The following is an 18,819-nucleotide window of genomic DNA, read 5'->3' on the forward strand; positions in this document are numbered from 1 at the left end:
TAAATGGGTCGCTTTTGGACCAGTCTAGCTAAAGAGAATATTAAAAGCAATTGCTTACAATTGTTCCGTTCAGTCTCTCTTAGGCTAACTCGCTTGGATTTATGAAGGAATTAAAAATATACAATATGCTTCTTTGAGGTCTCAGAGTAGAGAGTCACTTAAAGAACTTACAGTTACTTGTGTTAATGAACCAGGTATATTTTTTCTCAAATTGAATGTGTTTTCCAATACTGTGTCTTAATTTAAATAACCAAAACCTTGGTTTACAGTTCTCTTCATTTCTATTTACACATTAGTGACAGGACTGGGGCTTCAGGAAATGTGAAATCTTTATTCTTGGCCCTGCCACTGGTATCCTGTGTGACTTTGGGCAAGCTGTTTAACCTGTTACTCGTATTTTGTATCCGGAAAATTGGCAGGGGAGTGGGGTTAGAGATGACTGGGAACATTACCCACCTCAGAAGATGTTGAAGTTGAATTCATTTGTTTAAAGAGCTCTTGAAAATTTTCAGAAGGAAGGTACTAGAGAAATGTAAACTATTAGTAGCAGTAATTCTAATATTAAAACAAAGGAACTTCAGCACACGCTTCTTCCCAGTATTCTGATTTGTGGTGTTGGTTGGAATTAAATTCAGAAATTACTGCTTGATTCTCTTTAGCTTCTCTGTATTGGTAAAGTTCCCCTTCCTTATTCTGGAGCTATGCCTTTCTCTTGCTTAATAACTACCGTAATATTTGTTGGGTGCTCATGAGAACCCCGTGTCAGAATTCTGTTACCAAAATCTGTGGTTCCTACTTATCACTGGAATTTAACCCTTTTTTGATGCTGTTGAATAACACCTTGTAAGAAGTACTTTTGTCTGCTGGGCTTAGGTATGAGGCTTCTAAAGAAGGGTGCATGCCTTTATTCTTTGGGTAAGTAATGCACCCATCTAAAGGCATTAAGTGCTATTGACATACATTTTTAAAAATAGTGTCCAATTCTGTTCCTTCCTCACCCCTTTACACCTTTTATTATTGTTTTGTGTATATGAGGGGTGTTTGGTTTGGGTGATTTGGCGTGAGTGTGTTTAAATGACAGCCATTGGTTAGATATCTGGTTCTTCACAGTCTATGAATTGTCACAAGCCAAAGGAATTTTGGGCAGATTTCCTAAAATGTTGGTAGCACATCGCTGTGACTCTTGGAGTGGCTTTAAATGCTACACCATGTTCTTACACAAAAAGTGTTGCTTGAGATCCACCTGCCCCTGTTCTGTTCTTCTTGATAGTATTACCTGTCTCCTCTCTTTTGAATGGATCTGTTGAAATATTGTTCACTGGCGATCAGAAGTCCTTGGGTGATTCCCAAACCCAGGTCAGAAAACAGTTTGACTTCTGGACATGCTTTGATTTATAGTTCAGTATGAAAATAAAGGCAAAAGACTCCTTAAATCTCTGTTCCTGAAAACTGTAAATAAAGCGGGGGTATTACTCTGACTTTCAGTTCAATGAAGATGGAGTTTTTGTCAAATAATCTGTAAAACCAGAGCACTGATTTACAACAATGAAACTTTATTGTAGTCTGTCTTTTTTTATTATAGGTGCTGTCCATGTAGAGAGAGACAGAATTTTGCCATTCAGACCTACTACATTGCTTAAATGCCACAAACTGCTTTCTGTACCCAACTCATGATGCTCCTCCTGCTCTTGAAGCCCTTGCTACTCCAGCAGGAGATTTTGGAGCAGAAACTGACATGCAAAGGAAGACTGTCAATTTAGGGCACTGTGAGACTAGCACATTCACTTTCTGCACCAGTTGTTCAATAATATAGTACATTTAATTTACAAACTTCTGGTAATTCAAGACACCAGGAAGTGTCAACAACCCAATTCACTTTTGCCCTTTTCTTTTCACACACATTGAATGTGTTGCAATAGTGAGTGTGGAAAATAGCAGTCATTTAGAAATTGGCTTATTTGTTCTAAACAAATGAATGATTCATCAAGTGCCTTGTGATTACCAGTTCCCTTGTTTTGTGCAATCTCTGGGTTTCATTGCTTAATACATCTAGTTGCTTAGGTCTTTTTGGGAGGCTGAGCAAAGTATTTAATAGTAAAAACTTGGTTTTGGTCACCACTGTCTTCTGACCCAATAATTTGCATGAGGAGAGCTCTGCCATGTCAAAGACTGAAGACCCAGCTCCAGAGTTTCTAACTCTTGAAATACTAACATGCATCTTGTGATAATTTTTTAAATAAATAACTCTTAGTTATACTAGAGTAACTTACTGTTTCAATATTCAATTAAAATTACTTAATTGAAGAATATTTAGGAAGGGATGGGTTAAAAATCAGTAAAACTGTAAGATGCTCAGCATTTTCTGCACACTTGTCATATATTAACAATATATTTAATGCTAGAAGACTTGTAATCTACAAATTGCTAAGAAGTAAAATAGCCAGTTGCTAGTCTGAGTCTATGAGCTGTTGCCGTAGCAACAATCTCTAGGGATAGTTTGATCATATTTAGCTTTTGTAGCCAAAGACCACTGTTTACGTATCAGTTTGACAGATTTGTAATGTTTTTCTTTAGATGTAAGTAGGGCCCTGCCAAGTTCATGATGTTTTTCGATCAACTTCACTGTCATAGGATTTTTAAAGCAATCGTTTTTATGACTTTTCAGATTTAAATAGCTGAAATCATAATGTTTTGTATTTGTAGGAGTCATGGGTGGGGGGTGGTTCTGCTACCCTTACTTGTGTGTTGCTTCTGTTGGCAGTGCTGCCTTCAGACCTGGGCAATTTTTGTCCAGAAGTCCAGCTCTGTGGGAAGCAGCACAGACATAAGGGTGGCGTGGCATGGTATTGCCTCTCTTACTTCTCTTTTGCTGTTGGCAGGGCACTCTCTTTAGAGCTGGTTGCCCAGCCAGCAGCTGCTGCTTTCCTGCCACCATGTTCTGATGACAACAAAGCCATAAGGGTGGCAATACCATGACCCCCATAAAATAACTTTGTGACACCCCCCACCCCCAACTTTCTTTTGGGTCATTTGAGACCCAATTTGAGAAACCGTGGTCTGTGGAAAATCTGGTGAAATCTGTATAATATAAAAAGCACACAAAAGAGCTGATTGCACAGCCCATGACACATTTTTCATCGTCTTAAATTTGGTAGGGCCGTATTGTAAGTTGTGATGGTAGGCTTTTGGTCCTCTTTTAAAATATTTTATTGCACATGGGTGCTGTTAGATTTAACTCATCTACTTTCACCTTACAGGACTTTGGGGAACTTTGAACCCATATCAGAGGGGTAGCTGCGTTCGTCTGTATCTGCAAAAATGGGAAGTCCTGCGGCACCTTATAGACTAACAGTTTTTGGAGCATAAGCTTTCGTAGGCAAAGACCCACTTCGGAATGGATCTTTGACCATGAAAACTTATGATCCAAAAACTCTTAGTCTATAAGGTGCCATGGGACTTTCTCATTGTTTTTTGAGCTCAGGTGTGTGATTCAAGATTTAAGACCATTTCTGAAAGGGCTAAAAAAAGTCACAATACAGTAGACTATAAACTTCTCAGTTTATTTTTACATTGCGTGTTGAGAAAGCAAAATGTCAGAGGAGAAAATTGTATCAAACTGATATTTTTATTTGGCATTACTGCAAGTTATGGCAGATTGGGCAAATACTGCAAAATGTGGGCTCTTTAGCATTTGTTGTGGATTGGTGTAGATTTGTGGATTATTGCCTTTTAAAAACAAAAAAACTGTTTCCACATTCATTGCTGTGGTCCTCCTGTTACTTGGAAGTGGTCTTTGTGGCTTGATCTATTACAGAACAGTAAAAAATCACCATATTGAAGTGAATATCTGAATTTGAACACCATTCTCTTCGTTTCTGGGTTTACTCATTTGTTGCTAGAATTGTTGTCCACATCATTCTGGTAAGAAGGAATCCATTTAAGTTTGAATTATTTTGGCTACTAGTGTTCAGCCAAGTGTAAAATATGATACTTAAAGTATTTGATGCTAAATAGTTTGGTGATTTGTGGCCTTGTGATCCCTAAATTCTTCTTTTTGGTTTGCAACCATCTAGGAATAATAGAAGTCTCCCAAGGGATTTATTGATACATCTGAGTTGGACAGCTAATGGCAGAAAAATATGGAATATTGATTTTGAAGAAGAGTTCAGCTCTTGATCAAGATTAAAAATCTACCTCATCTAATTTTTGAATACTTTGTCAGAGTTAGTTGAAATGTATCATAGCAACAGGAGAGCAAACTATTATATTGGGTTTGTGTGCTTCACTTCAAATGACTCACATCATTTGTCATTAAATATCTTACTGGACTGGCTGGTGTAGGGAAATGGAGTCTCTTTCACCTTCCAAAAACTTGTTGCAAACCTAGCCCAGATTAGTTAATAACCAAAATACATATGTGGTTGAATAGTAACAGAGAGGTAGCCATGTTAGTCTGTACTCCAACAAAACAAAGCAGCAGAAATGTAGCACTTTGAATAACTCATTTTGTTAGTCTTTAGTGATGAGGTTCTGTGGATCTGTCCCAAGAAAGCTCATCACCGAATAAATCATTTTGTTAGTCTTTAAAGTGCTACATTTCTGCAGTTTTTGTTCTATGTGGCTGATTGGCCTATATGAAGTCAGTTGTTGGAAGTGCATGATCTTTGAATGGAAGGTGTCAAAAACATCTTGCAGTTGACACTGTGGTTGGTATACACAATAGAGGAAACTAGCAACTTCAAACTGGTGTGGATGCTAGCTATTCCTAGGATCATAGAATTGTAGGGCTGGAAGAGACCTCAGGAGGTTGAGTCCAGCCCTATACATATGAGGCCCCAACAATCACTGAACTCCCAAGCCCTGGTTTACAAGGCCAGTGCTTTAGACTGAGCTGTTCTTCCTCCCGCAAATGACTTGCTCCAGATCAAGGTTTTGAAATGTGTTGAGGGAATGAAAAAGTTTGTTCTGTTTCTGCCTGTAATGTACTTAGTCTGTGAAGACAGAATTTCATTTACCCTTGCTGTCTATCTGGCACACTTGACAGCCACTCAGTTAACTGTCTACTGTTTATTTCTACTTCCAGATAGCTTCTCTAAATGGTTTGAAGAGTTAACAAAATATTGACCTGTGCAAATAGAGTTTTTTCCTGTTCATAATTATTTACTTTTGTATTTCAGGCGAAATCGTGCATTTGTCACATGTGTGGTGCCCATCTGAACAGACTCCACTCTTGCCTCTATTGTGTCTTCTTTGGCTGTTTTACAAAGAAACATATTCACGAGCACGCGAAGACAAAACGACACAATTTAGGTGAGCCAACCTTCTGGAATCCCTCGCTAGTCCTTGTATCCCAATGTTTGGTGGCTTGTGAGTGTTTTTATTTTCCTCGGCCTCTCCCTTCCCCACCTCCAACTTCAGTCTGTGACATCTACCAAAAATCCATTCTAATGTTTACCTTGACTAGACCTCTTACAGTATTTTAAACTGAGCATAGCTTCAACTTTCATTGTTTAGGGTTTCATTGCCACATAGGTGCGTTCCTTGTTATAATTTTAACTTTCCACGCTTGCAACTTAATTATTTCATATGTACGTTTCTGGGCTAAAATGATGAATAAAAAATTAAAGGAGGAAAAATCCCTGGAGTAACTGTTCTTGGTTTCTGTTTTAAAAAGCAAATCTTGTTTTTAATTGGTATTTCAGTTTTTTCTCTTTAATTTTTGTTACGTAATATAACTGTGTGTGATTATCTAACATTTTAAAACAAAATGTCACATCGATATTCGTCATTGCATCTACAATGAAAATGAAAGTGGTTATGTTCAGAAAAAATTGTTAAATTTAAAAACATAACAGACTTCTGCACTTCTGTCCTTGCATGGTTTTAATTATATTGTTAAACTAACAACAAGAAAATTGTTCAGCTGCTGTCAGGAGTGTAAAGCTAATAGTAGAAGAGCTTTCTCTTGTTCCTCTTCAACAGCATCAGCAAAATGCCCATGAAGCTCAGATTCTTCAGCCTTCATTGTTGGGTAAATTAGAAGTCTAACAATCTATTGAACAATGAGTTTTGTTTGTAATTATGGTAGTTTAATGTGGTTTTGATTTTGTAAATTGAGTGAATGTGACATTGGAGCATCAAGATTAGGCTTTTTAGGGTTAGTTTTCTAACTATAACCACTCTCAAAAATAGCTAATCTTTTTGTTCCCTTTCCCAAATGAAAAGGCATAAATTTAGTCAAAAAGTATTGGCTGGCATCCAATACTTTAATCTATTTGCACTACACTTTGTGAAAAAATAAAGTAGTGAAAAATCAGTTTTTAAAAGTTTTACCCTAAAGTTGCAGTGAATTTGGTACATTTAAGATTGGTTGCAACCCTGTTTTCCCCATTTATGAACATGAGTGAAAAGGAAGAAAATTATAGGATGAAGGAAATCCAGAGAGCCCATGGGATCCCTGTGCTTCTCTAAAATATGTTTGCAGCCCTCTTTGAAGATCTGGTGGTCAGTTCCATCACTATGTTTTCTAATTACATTGGACTGTGAAATTACTACCGTTTTCCCTACTACTTTGTTCCCTGGAACAAAGTTACCTCCAGTCTCTTGGAAGTGTCGTTGCTATGACATACTGTTCTGAAGCAGGTCTAGCCAAAAAGAGGGGTCTGTGCCTTATCACAGAACCATAGAATTCTAGGGTGGGAAGGGACATCAGGAGGTCATCTAGTCCAGCCACATCCCTAAAGCAGGATCAACCCCAACTAAGTCATCCCAGCCACATATATTTACTTTCCTTCATTAGACAAAGAAATTAACTTGTAAGATCCAAACTGACTCATGGATACTAGTGTTTAAACCTCAGTATTTATATTCCAGCAGACTAATACAATATGTAAAGCTGCTCCTGGGTAGATGGCAGGAGGGAATGAACCTGCAACCTTAGAGGCTAAAGGCCTGTGCTCCATCACATGAGCTAAAAGCTATCTAGCTTTCAGAGAAGGCTGTAGATCAGAGACTTCACTCTCCCTTGTCAGTGGTTTCAGTGCCTCTGGGGTTACAAATGCATGACTATCTAGTATTGGGCAAAGGGCAAGAAAAATACATTTAAAAAAAAATCAGGGACTTTCAAGTTGTGCAGTTCACCCTGTTAAGGCACTAGCAAAACTAATGCAATCATTGATTGCCATTATCTGTTTGTGAAATGAAATTTTATTGATTTTTTTTTTTTTTTTTTTTGAGAAAGAACTCTGAATTATCCTTGATCCTTCGTTGTATTTCTGTATTTATCAGAAGAGCACAGCTTTTTGTTTAAAATTAAAAATAATCTTGCAAATGGAACTATGATCATTTAGGATGTAAGTACTTCAAGAAAAGAGGCAGATTAGGGAGCAGAGATTTGCCGAGGAGACATGCAAACTGTACTAACACCCTTGCATAAAAACCATGTATAAAATATGTACTCTCACAAAACTGTAGTTTTGAGTCAGCCGACGTTATAAGGAAATAAAGCTAAACTAGAATTAAATGAATTAAATGAGGAAAACATCTTCATTGTAAATATTGGGTGGTAAAAATATGCTTTCAACAGTATGTGTTTGTTATTTGACAATATGGGTGAGGTTATAGGAAATGTTTTTGGATGAACTTCTGTTGGTGAGATAGATACAAACTTTTAAGCTCACACAGAGCTCTTCTTGAGGTAGCCTGAAGAGGAGCTCTCTATCTTGAAAGTTTGTTTTCTTCTCATTAACAGAAGTTAGACCAATAAAATGTTGGGTCTAACACAGCAGCTACAACAAAGCATCCAACACTTGTTTGTTATGTTAGTGATTTTTTCACTGCATGCCTTACTTGCTTTTATGATTGTCAAATACTCACTCTGTGAAAATTTTGCAAAAGGCGTGTCATTTTCTCTCATGCAAATGCCCTATTTGTATACTTAATTGATGTAAGTATTGTTGAAAGGAATACTGGAAGCGGTTTCATATGTAAAGCTGACATGACTGACTTATCTATTGTAACCTTTGTTTATATGTGTATTTGACATTGGATCCATGCATAGCATTTTTATTTAAACTTTTCTGTGCTTGTGTGTGTGATATACCTGTATCAAGATTTTAGCCTAACAGTTGAATTTTAATGTCCCAAATTACTATATAGTGTTAATTGTTGAGAGACAGAAGGAAATTAAAATGTAGAAGTAATGGAGCAAGAAGGTTTTTTGCTAAGATTCTAAATCTGATAATAAGGCACAGAGACAGACACTTGATGGTTGTTCCAGATGGTATGAGCTATATGGGATAAAGGGTTGAGCATCAGTATTGGTGAGATGATGTAAAGAAACAGACAAGAATTAAGGAATCTCTTCCTAAAAAATTAGAGAAGGGTCTTCTAGGGTGGACTGAAAACTCCATGGAGTTAGTTTAAAAAAAAAAACCCAACATGCAGACTTTCAATAAAAATGGACAAAACAATAATTAGTTAACTATCTAGTATTTTGAAGTCAGTCTTTTAAAGAATAAAAATAAAACAATGGTGGCTTAGTTTCCAGCTTGATTCTATCAAGAGAAGAGCTAATTGAATAGGACTGTCACTTGTGGATACAAAAATAAGATCCTGTGCACCTATCATCTGGGTCTTTATGTAGTACAATAAACAAAACATCATGGAATCTGCAAGAGGAATAAAAAATTTAAAAGGGGAGCATAAATCAGGATCATATATCAGAAGCACACCACCTGCGTTCAACAGGAGTGACCTACATTTACAAGAGTAAGGATGAGCCTTCACTCAGCAAACATCAGATGCGTTCTCATCTAACTCCTGCGAAACTGCTTTATAAAGGAATTTTTTTTCCCCCTCCAGCAAACAATAAAATATTGAATGCTCCAGCAACCGACCAATCTGCCGAAGTTCTAAAACCAAACTCACTTATTTAAAATAAGTTTTAAAAATAATTTTTCTTCTCCTGAATTTTTAACTTTTTACTGTAAAATGTCAGCATATGTTTTGGGAGAGGGAGAGAATGTGTGCGCCGACATGCATGGTGCTTTGGAACTTCAGAGAAAATTTAAGTACAGCTGACAGAGATGTCTTAAAGTTCTCCTATAATGGTTATGTTCAAAATATTTGGTTATATTCTGTATGAATTTTTTCTAAGGTTTCCTCATTCAGTTAAGTCACTCTGAGTAGGTAAATGTTACCAGTGCTACTGACAACTGGATGTTGGGGCATGTTAATTAAAATTAGTTCTTCTTTAAGCCCTAGAAGAACCACAAATTGTAATTCAGAAACTGGGCCAAACGTCTTGCAGGGACTCTTTTGACTACGTCTGCACAATGGCAATCTTTCGAGAAGTTCTTCCACAAGATCTCTTCTGAAAAAACTTCTTTCGAAAGAGCGTGTCCACCTGTAAAGAGGTGGATAAAAAAAGCAGTCCACTCTTTTGATAGAGAGTGTCCCCAGGGCCTCCGCTCTTTTGAAAGAACGGGTCAGGGATCAAAAAATCCAGCACCATCAGCACTACTCTGTTGAAAAAAGAGCCCACAGAGCATCTACACACTTTTTTTTTTTTCTCCAAAGAAGCTTTCAAAGGAAGGTGCTCTTCCTGATCTGAGAGTGAAAGGAGGCTTCCAGAAGAAGAGCTGCATTCTTTCAATTTCGTATCGGAAGAGCGCATTTTGTGTGTAGGTGTTCCACGTGTAGCTTTCAAAAAAGGGACAGATTTTCCAAAAGAACTTGCTAGGGTAGGCACAGCCTCTGTTTTGTTTGCACAGCTCCTTCTACAATAGGATTCCAGGTGCCATGTTAGTACAAATAACAACAATAATTAATAAACTGCATACTTCACAGATTGCTAATTTAATGGACACAAATTATAGTTGCAATATTTGCTAATAGAATAGGGGTTAACCCAATATTAGAGTGAAATAGAGAAATCTGAATTTGATACGGAATTTCAACAGTGGCGGGATGTACTCTGTGTAGCACCATGGACTTTTTGGTTGAAAAATGGTGTCTTGTTTTCCGTATTTATCTTTGCTGTTTGCATCAATAAGATTTCACATAGCTGGATAACTACCAAGATGTATCTGGTTATTAATGTTCCAATATGCACTGAAATACCAAAGATAATAGTCAAATGCTGCTTTAACAAATAAAAGCAGATTTCCTGAGATGGGTCAAACCTTTTGAGAGAAGAACTTTATTAAAAAATGAGCATGCTTACCCAAAGTCATTAATAAATGTTTCCTACTAAAGTTAAATATTTGTAAACAGAATTAAAGCTTTCTATATAGCAAATTTTATTCTTGGCAATTAAGAGGACTTTGTTTTTCCCACATAAAATGTATTTCACACACTTACATTATTAACCTAAACTTGCATGTGTAATTTGATTCAAATTAAGTAGTGTTTTGCATATCAAACCTATTTAGGAGACTTGCTATGTTGTCCAACCACCACATATCTTGCAAGGTTTAGGAGACTGCCATAAATCTGGAAAAGTATTTTAAGGAAGGAAAATAAAATACCCCTCTCTAAACTAGTCCACAACTCTGACTTTCCAAATGAATAATTCAGTGACTTAAAAATGGCTTAGAAAACTATTTCGTTGGTAGGGTTTCTTTACAAAAATAGCTTTTATTTATTTGAAATATAGAGAAAGCAATAGTAGCAAGATGTCAGACCACTTACTACTTGCAGGCAGAATGCTTTTAATGGAATAACTTTATCTTGTAATCAAAAATTGATCCAAGTTATACACACTAGGAAAATATATATCTTTGCATGTGAAGTATTAAAAATATAAAAATAGTTCATGTACTGTACCAAAATGGAGGGAAAAAAATGAAACATAGCCAGTTGCAAAGGGCTTTTCAAAGATGTATAAAAACCTTCACACCTTTGGGAATCTTGCATAAATTATATGCATCGCTGTATTTTATGACATTAAATTTAAATACCAAATATTTATTCTTTTATTTTAAAAGAACATTCTGTACATACATTCACTATTTTCAGAACCAAAGCTGGTGCAAATTCTGTTTTCTAATGGAAGTTATTTTCATGTAGATATTTCTTAAGATGACTGTGTGCTCTTGGTAAAATGGGGTAGGAAGGTTAATAAAACATCGAAGCAAAAAGCAGTTTTTCTTGACCTTGTGTTAACCATTCTCTAAACCACTGAACCCAGAGCAACTAGCTTTACTTATACTTTTGGGGAAACTATTATCTGCTAGTCGAACAAATTGCATTTTCCTTCCTAGAAGACAAGGAAACTTTTGAAGACAAATAATACTGTATTATGGTTATGTCAGAAATGAGCATATTGATTTACTGTTTATTGCTGAAGAAAGCTGGTTTAAAATACCAGATCATTCATATCTGTCTTAATTTCTTCTTTTATGCAGATGTCATAAGGAAGATTTAATTTAAAAGCTAGAAGTCCCAAAATATTACCTATTGTAAAGAGGAATGCTGGAACTAGGAGTGTGGGGAGTATGGTAGTACTTCCTGGCTTGAAATGATTTCCAGGATATACAGGGATAATGAGGACAATATGGAAACACATGTCTGAGCAATTTGCCCGTGCTAGTCATTTGTTGAGTGAAATGGTTATAATTCAGTGTGAAGATGTGCAGGAAGTCATCGGTGCAACTCAGCATTGAAAGCTGGGATACAGGAAAACATTAGAGAAAGGTGTTGCAATAGAATGAGGGAAGAAAGACAGAACTACTCTGAAGGTGTGTTTGAGGCATTTGAAATCATCTTTTAAGCCATGGTCTTAAAATGATGGTAGGCAAAGTAACTGCCATAAGAGAGAGAAGAGGTTCAGAATTAGGGGTGATGCCAGATATAAAGATCTAGGTGGTAAAGAGGCGCTATGGGGGCTGGGGGGGAGGAGAGTGAGAGGTGTGTGTGTGTGTGTGTGTGTGTGTGTGTAAAAAATTATGCTTGTTGCCCCAGAGAAGCACATCAGTCTGTATGTAGGTGTACGGCATTTAACGGGAGAGAATTTTATGGTGAGTGAAGAGTCGAGGATTAGATATTACCATTATCAAGGCAGCAGTACAGACTGCTGCAGTAAATTGCATAAAAAGGTTTTGTGTGGCTTTTGTATATGAGAGACTCAGAACCACAGTGCTAAATGAAGGCTATCAATAACTTGTCTGATTTTCTTTAAGCTTTTTTTTTTTTTTTTTTACTGGTACCATATAAATAATATAGAATACCCTGATGGTTGAGTAGAGGAATATGTTTTTAAATTGTTTATCAGATTATTCTGGAAATCTGAACCTCTGTCCTGTGGTGCAGAATGCTGAAGTTGTTGTCCAGTGCAGGTTGAACTTCTCTTATCTGGCACCCTTGGTACCTGAACAGTGCCAAACAACAGAATTGGCGCTCTCATGGGAGGTCAGTATTGTCTAGCACATTACCAACACTTTCAATGCTTACTGGAGTCTTAAAAGACATTTAGGGGTAAATTAGAGCTAAATAAGAGCACCTAACACTGTGATCCAGGGCAGGTGGCTGTAAACAAACTTCGTGGGACCACGGGAAACTTGGCCACACCCATGATAACTGGTAGTCTGATAACTAAAATCATGCTAGATTATGGATGTTGCCAGACTGAGACCATTGTGGTTGGATTAGAGAGGCTCAACCTGTATAACTAAATATATCTTCCATCAGTGTTGTGAGAAATGAAATAAAACCTAGAAATCGTCTGAGGTAGAAAGTACTTTTTAGGGTATTCTCTTATCACTTATTATTGTAATTTAATAGTGTTATATAGTAGGTGGTCGGGCCAAAGAGATAATACTTTAGGGCACTGCTTAAACGGCACAGACTGTAGGCAAAAGGGGGAGAACTGAGTTTAAAACATGACAGATTTGTCAGAAGTAAGTGTGGTTAATCAGAGCAATGCTATCCCCATGAAGTGTTCTGAGGCTGTTTCTGTATCATTTTTCCATACGTCTATCTTAAGCGTAAGGACATTTAGACACTAAAAATTCACTGTGTGCAATAGGCTGATTGGTGTCTAAATTCTGCATTGTGCTTTTTTTAAAAAATTCCATTTTCAGTTTAGTTTTGCTGGTACAGCAGATGAAATCCATTGTAAAAATGTTCTTAGCAATACTTCCGGCTGTTGCTGCTACTACTGTTTTCATGGAAAAGGCATCTGATGGGCAAAAATGTGGTAAAAGCTTAAAAAGTCAAATGAAGAAGAATTATTATAAAGCACTTAAGATGCGTGTACGCTATGGGCTCTAACTGTGTGTGTGCAGCAACAGAAGTGGTTTATTTGTCTCTGAAAGGGCACTGCTTCCCCCAAGCCACTGTTGTTAGGCTAATAGCTTTCCTCTGAGGACCGAGCTGTATGTACTGAGATGGGTTGGATCACAAGGGTCCCCTTGGGATTAGACCAAGTCAATGATGCCTGTCTTTCTGCCCTCTGGGGCTCCCCACCATCCCTGACCTGGCCTGGTTTATCCTGCAGTCAGGGCACAGAGTTTCAGGTGCCGCTCCCCTGCAGAACGACACTCTATGAACCAGCTCAGTTCTGGGAGGAGTGTTCTGTATCTCTTTTGGCCCTGGCCTCCTACTGTATGACACCATTAGTTACAATAATAGGTGATAAGAGAATACCCTAAAAGTACTTTTTACCCTAACTGGTTTCTAGGTTTTATTTCTTACAACACTGAGAGAAGATATATTCAGTTATAAGGCTGTTGGCAGTACCCAAGAACTCAACCCCCAAAAGAGCACAAAACCCCAAATTATCCTTCCCTGTGTAAAAATTTTACACTGAGGAAACTCAAAGATGTACACTCCCTATATCAATGACAGAGATGCAGTGTGATTGCTTCCCCACCCCCAGGTATCAATTATTTACAGTGACTTGACAACAAACAAAAGTATTTTTATTAAGTATAAAAAGTAGGAGTTAAGTGGCTGCAATTAGAGGTTAGGTCAGCATTACTAGGATGGTTAGAGGTGTGGGTTTTTTCACGTGCCCGAATGTCCTAGCTATGTCAACCTACATTTTTTTAGGGTGCACCAAGCCCTAATGATTTTTTTTTTTCTGAGTTAGCAGGAACTGCAGATTTAACCACTCTTCTAAGAAGCTGTGTAGATTGCAGTTACAATGGCCATTAGAGAACACTGGAAATTGTTTTTTTGCAAAGTAGTACCTAGTCTTTTGGATTCTATAGGATCGTAATGCTCTTAAAATATATTCCTTGCTATATCTGTTACCTCTTTCCCCAAGCATTATGAATTGGATTATGAAGTCCTGACCAATGGCCATGGCAATACCTGTACTCTGACCTTTGCCTGCCAATCTAATGCCTAATCTGACAATAGTCTACTTACTTTAACACAGTGTGTATGTCTACAGATAAATGAGATACAAGTATGCATGGCAAAGTAAATTCTTCCTTTTGTTGTTTTCTGCATTGCAGTGTGTTTAGCATAGAGAAAACTAACATCATACTGAAGTGATAGATGGATATTTACACTAGGCAGCACATTACTAGTACAATACACAATTTTTGTGCAAATGAAAGATGCACTGGGAATGTAGCCACTGCTTACATCCTGAAGAAGTGGAAGTTTCTCACAGCAGTATTTTAACTATCCTTTTTTTTTCTGTTGGAAGGCAAGATACTCGTTTCAGTGCTATTTTATGAAATAGGCATCTTCCTGTGAAAGCTTATTTTTAATAACGAATGATCATGAGGCTGTGCAGCTATGGCAGTACCATTAGAAATGGTATATGGACCAGTGAGGAGTTGCCAGATAGTTAAAAGAGGCAGAACTCTGTTTTTGCTCTTTAAGGAATTAGGGAAATTAATCCAACAAGGTTAATAGAGTAGACCTCTAATTTTTGAAGCTCAGCTGGTTGAGAGAAAACACTTCTTCTGTGGACATGGTTATGTTGGAAGGAAATGAAGAATGAAAAGGGGGTTTATGGTAGCAGTCTAAGGGTTTTAGAATTCTTGGCTTTAACATTCTTTTACCATATTTCACAAAAGATATTTTTCTTCTCCATCTTCTCTAAAAGCAAATACATAATAACTTTCACCTGGTTCACAAGGACTGACAAAAGAGGATTTCAGCAATGTTTCTTAAGAAAAACGGGGAGGACGAGAGTATTACATTAATTTCAGTGTATGAATTAATGGGATGTTGGGTGGCAGGCATTCTGGGGTAGCAGGGGGATGGCGCCCGCAGCCAGGATCCCAGGCCCACCACTTCCCCCAACTAATTCCCATGCCTATGCTAAAAGGAACATACCATATTATTTGAGGCATTATGCAGTGATGAAGAGCGATGGGGTGAGGCATTTGGGGAGAAAGTGGGTGGGGCCTCAGATGTCCACTTACCAACATTTAGTGGCAACCCTAGTGGTTGTTTTATTCATTTATGTCCCTGAATACAATGGAAATTGCAAGCAGAATATGTAATTATGCAGCTAACTCATTGAAAAACAGATCTTCGTGTATGCCCTTACCAGGCAATAAAGTGTATTAATAGCCTTGGTTTAAAAAATCTTTTCATCTTTTGTAGGCAATTTCTTTAGTCCAGAATGAAATATTTGTCAAGTCTTCTAGAAGAGTAACAGTTCAGAATGAAATATTTGAAGTCTTCTAGAAGAGTAACAGTTCTCGCAATTCTATCCTAAAATAATCCTTTTAAGCAGCTTAGCTTTTATGGCATGAAATTCATTGTCCAAAATATGGTGTCATTAATCAGTGACGCATAGCCACAGTTTTGAAGTATTATTTCTTTCACAGGACAGTCTAAGAAGTTTCACGTTTCTTTTCTCTTTGTGAAAATTTCATGTCAAAGTGATATTGTATTAAACTGTGGGATCTAAGTCTGTAGTTGAGGGTGGAGGGGGTGGAGAACAATATTTTGCTGATGTCTGTCAGCTGGCCAGTGGCCATTGTTGAGCACTTGTTTAAAAAAGGAAAGGGAACGAACAGTGTGTGCTGCTGAAATGGAAATTAAAGCATCCAGTTAAGCAGATGACTGTTCTCCCCACCACCCCCAGTAAAACATACCATTGTAGTGTTCCTCCTCTCTGAAATGAGTGATGTGATAGAGTATCCAGTTATACAACTAACCAATAAGCATCTGCTTAACGGTTATTGCTACTGGTCACTCGCGCACACATTTCCTGCCGCCCCCCCCAAGTTAATAGACAATGTCTGGCACACTCCATGTGCTGGGATCAGACATTTTCTGCCGCTCTGCTTTTAAAAGGCTGAGATGCTCACAGGCTGGTTCAGCTTCTTTCACCATCATGGAAATTCTTCTTCAAGATGGCCTATGAAAAGGTTGGCATATTGAGGAGTCTTATTAATGCCGATGGTTGTTTCTGTGGTTTAGACAAGGTATTCTTAAATGTAAAGTTCTTCTTCAAGTGATGGCTCATGTCCATTCCAGGTTGGGTGTGCACAGGCGCACATCTAGTCACCGGAAGTTTTTTGCCTTAGCCTGTAGCCATAGGGTTGGTGTGGCACCCCTTGGAGTTGTGCCGATATGGCGACCAATATATGCACTGCCCACTCCCCCCCGCCAACCAGCTCAGTTCCCCCTCTCTCCATCATTGGAGCTCTTGTTTTCTCTTCTCAGATCTTCAGTTAGCAGGCTACTGTTGTGTAAATAGTTCTTGAAGTGTAAATAGTTGAGTACTTGATAGTTAGTGGTTAACTAATGGCCAGGGTGGGGCTTTCTGTCCCCCTGAGCATGAGGGAATGCCTGGCTCTCAAGCAGAATGTGGTAAACGTATGCCAAAAAGTGACCCTCATTCAGCCTATTTGATTTGCTTGGGGAAAGGACACTTACGTGGTTGCTGTCCTGTTTGTAAGGCCTTTAAACCCAGAACTTTTAAAAGATGGGGCACTTAAAGCCCTCTGAATAGGGGGTGGCTCTTAAGCCTCAAGGGTCTCCTACAGGAGCAGAGAGTAGTACTAAATGCAGTGGCGCCATCAACCACAGTGCCGCCTAAGGACTCCCAGGACCGAGAGCAGGTACAGGCAGCAATGCCTTCTCAGCACCACAGGTGCCGACGAAGAGGAGGAGGCATGAAAGGCATTGCTTGCCAAAGAAGTGAGGAGGCCTCAAGTTCAAGGCTCCAGTGCATGCTGCCGAAGGGCAGGAGGTGTGTCTGTTGATGGTGCGGAGCGGCAGCCTGCAGGTGCTGGACTTGCCCTCAATGCCTGAGGCTTTTTGATGGCACAAGGACTGCTACAGATGACGGTGCTGGGTCCTTCTCCATCTATGGAAGACAGGCGCTGTGGCACTGAAACCGAGTGATTGGCTAATGGACGTGACACTGGCACCAACCTCTGGGCTCATGTCGATGCTGGCACCGATGCCGTATTTGGTGCCAAGCACTCTGGTGCTGACCCAACAGACTGCGGCCAGTTTCAGGTTCCCTATGATCCAGCACCATCCTCAGCATATATGACATCGGCACCGATTCTGAAGGCCCTGCTATGGTCATCTGCCTCTGAATTGCTGTCAGAGTTGGACTCCTCCTACTCGAGCTTTGGACGGAGCAGGAGTATGAGAAGGTTGCACCAGAGCCCTCGCAGGCACCGTAGTCGGATGGTACGGGCTGGCCACTGGCTTTGCTGGCGACTCAGCAGTGGCTCTTCTGGACCCCATGGGCATTCCACGAGGTGCAGGGCCAGGCCATTGGAGTGCGTTTAACGGTGCCGGGGGCCCTGCCAATCCTGTGCTCGGCACTGTTGGTGTCACTGGGCGCCCACCACCAGAACAAAGACAGGAAGTGGTGGTCATCATGGAGCCGCCCATTTCTACCTCGTCAGCGTTGACCTCGGAGCCGTCGCAGCAGGACTGGACCCCTTTGGTGCCGATGCCATCTGTAATTGCACCTCTGGTGCCAATGGGGCAGGCACCAGCACCGACCCAAGTTCAGGAAGCGGTAATGGTACTGGCTGGGCCTCATGTAGTGGGGCTTTCGGGCCAGTTGGTGCCTGTGCCAACTTCACCTAAAGTGCCCCCCCCCCCACTGTGTGCCCCTAATTTCCATGGGGGGGGGGTGCGAAGTGCCTGAACAGGCCACCGCTGCCCTTCCCCTCCAAATGGAGGTGCAGGGGCTATCATTATCTTCTTCCCTGGATGAAGCCCTGGTGGGCTCATCGGTCTCACCTGGATTGGAGGATGGCAGGGCTTTTCAACAGCTCCTTAGGAGAGTGGCCCAAAACTTGGGGGTGCAAGCATAGGTGGTCTGGGATTAAATGGAGCCTGTCACGGACATTTTGTCTTCCACAGACCCCACCAGTGTGGGTCTCCCCATAATCAAAACAATTGCCACTATGGCTAATGAGGTCTGGAAGACCCCTGCTTCCGCCCTTCTTACAGCCCATAGGAATGAGAGATGGTACTTTGTCCTGTCCCAGGGCAATGAATATTTATTCTCACACCCCCACACCTGACTCTCTGGTAGTGGATGCTGCTAACCATAGAGAGCGCCAAGGGTTCCAGGGTCCCTCCCTGAAAAATAGAGAAGCTAAATGCTTGGACCTCTGTGGGAGGAAGGTCCGTTCAATAGGAGGGTTGCAATTAAGAATTGCTAACCAACAGGCTCTGTCTAGGTTCTCTGAAATGGTGCTGCCTGAAGCCAAGCAGGACTTCACAGCTATGGTGGTAAACATACTGATTTCAAGAGCAGCCCTGCAGGCAGCATTGGATGCTGCAGACTCTGCCATGAGTGTTAAGGCCTCTGGAGTGGCAATGTGCAGCAAGGCTTGGTTGCAGGTTTCTGGCCTGCCTCATGAGGTC

The 18,819-nt window shown here is 39.6% G+C and overlaps 1 protein-coding gene across 3 annotated transcripts in view; it reads left to right on the forward strand.

The window, feature by feature from the left end:
- USP22 (ubiquitin specific peptidase 22) overlaps nt 1–18,819 on the forward strand; it is a 178,958-nt gene that overhangs the window by 56,660 nt on the left and 103,479 nt on the right. For all 3 annotated transcript variants that reach the window (XR_012647743.1, XM_075010791.1, XM_075010792.1), the window contains exon 2: nt 5,178–5,310. Coding sequence is in view for 2 of the 3 variants with exons in the window: in XM_075010791.1 (XP_074866892.1) it covers nt 5,178–5,310 (133 nt within the window). In the remaining variant the exon portion in view is untranslated. The remainder of the gene's footprint in view (nt 1–5,177; nt 5,311–18,819) is intronic.

This window comes from Carettochelys insculpta, chromosome 16, assembly GCF_033958435.1.
Source record: "Carettochelys insculpta isolate YL-2023 chromosome 16, ASM3395843v1, whole genome shotgun sequence".
NCBI lineage: Eukaryota > Metazoa > Chordata > Testudines > Carettochelyidae > Carettochelys > Carettochelys insculpta.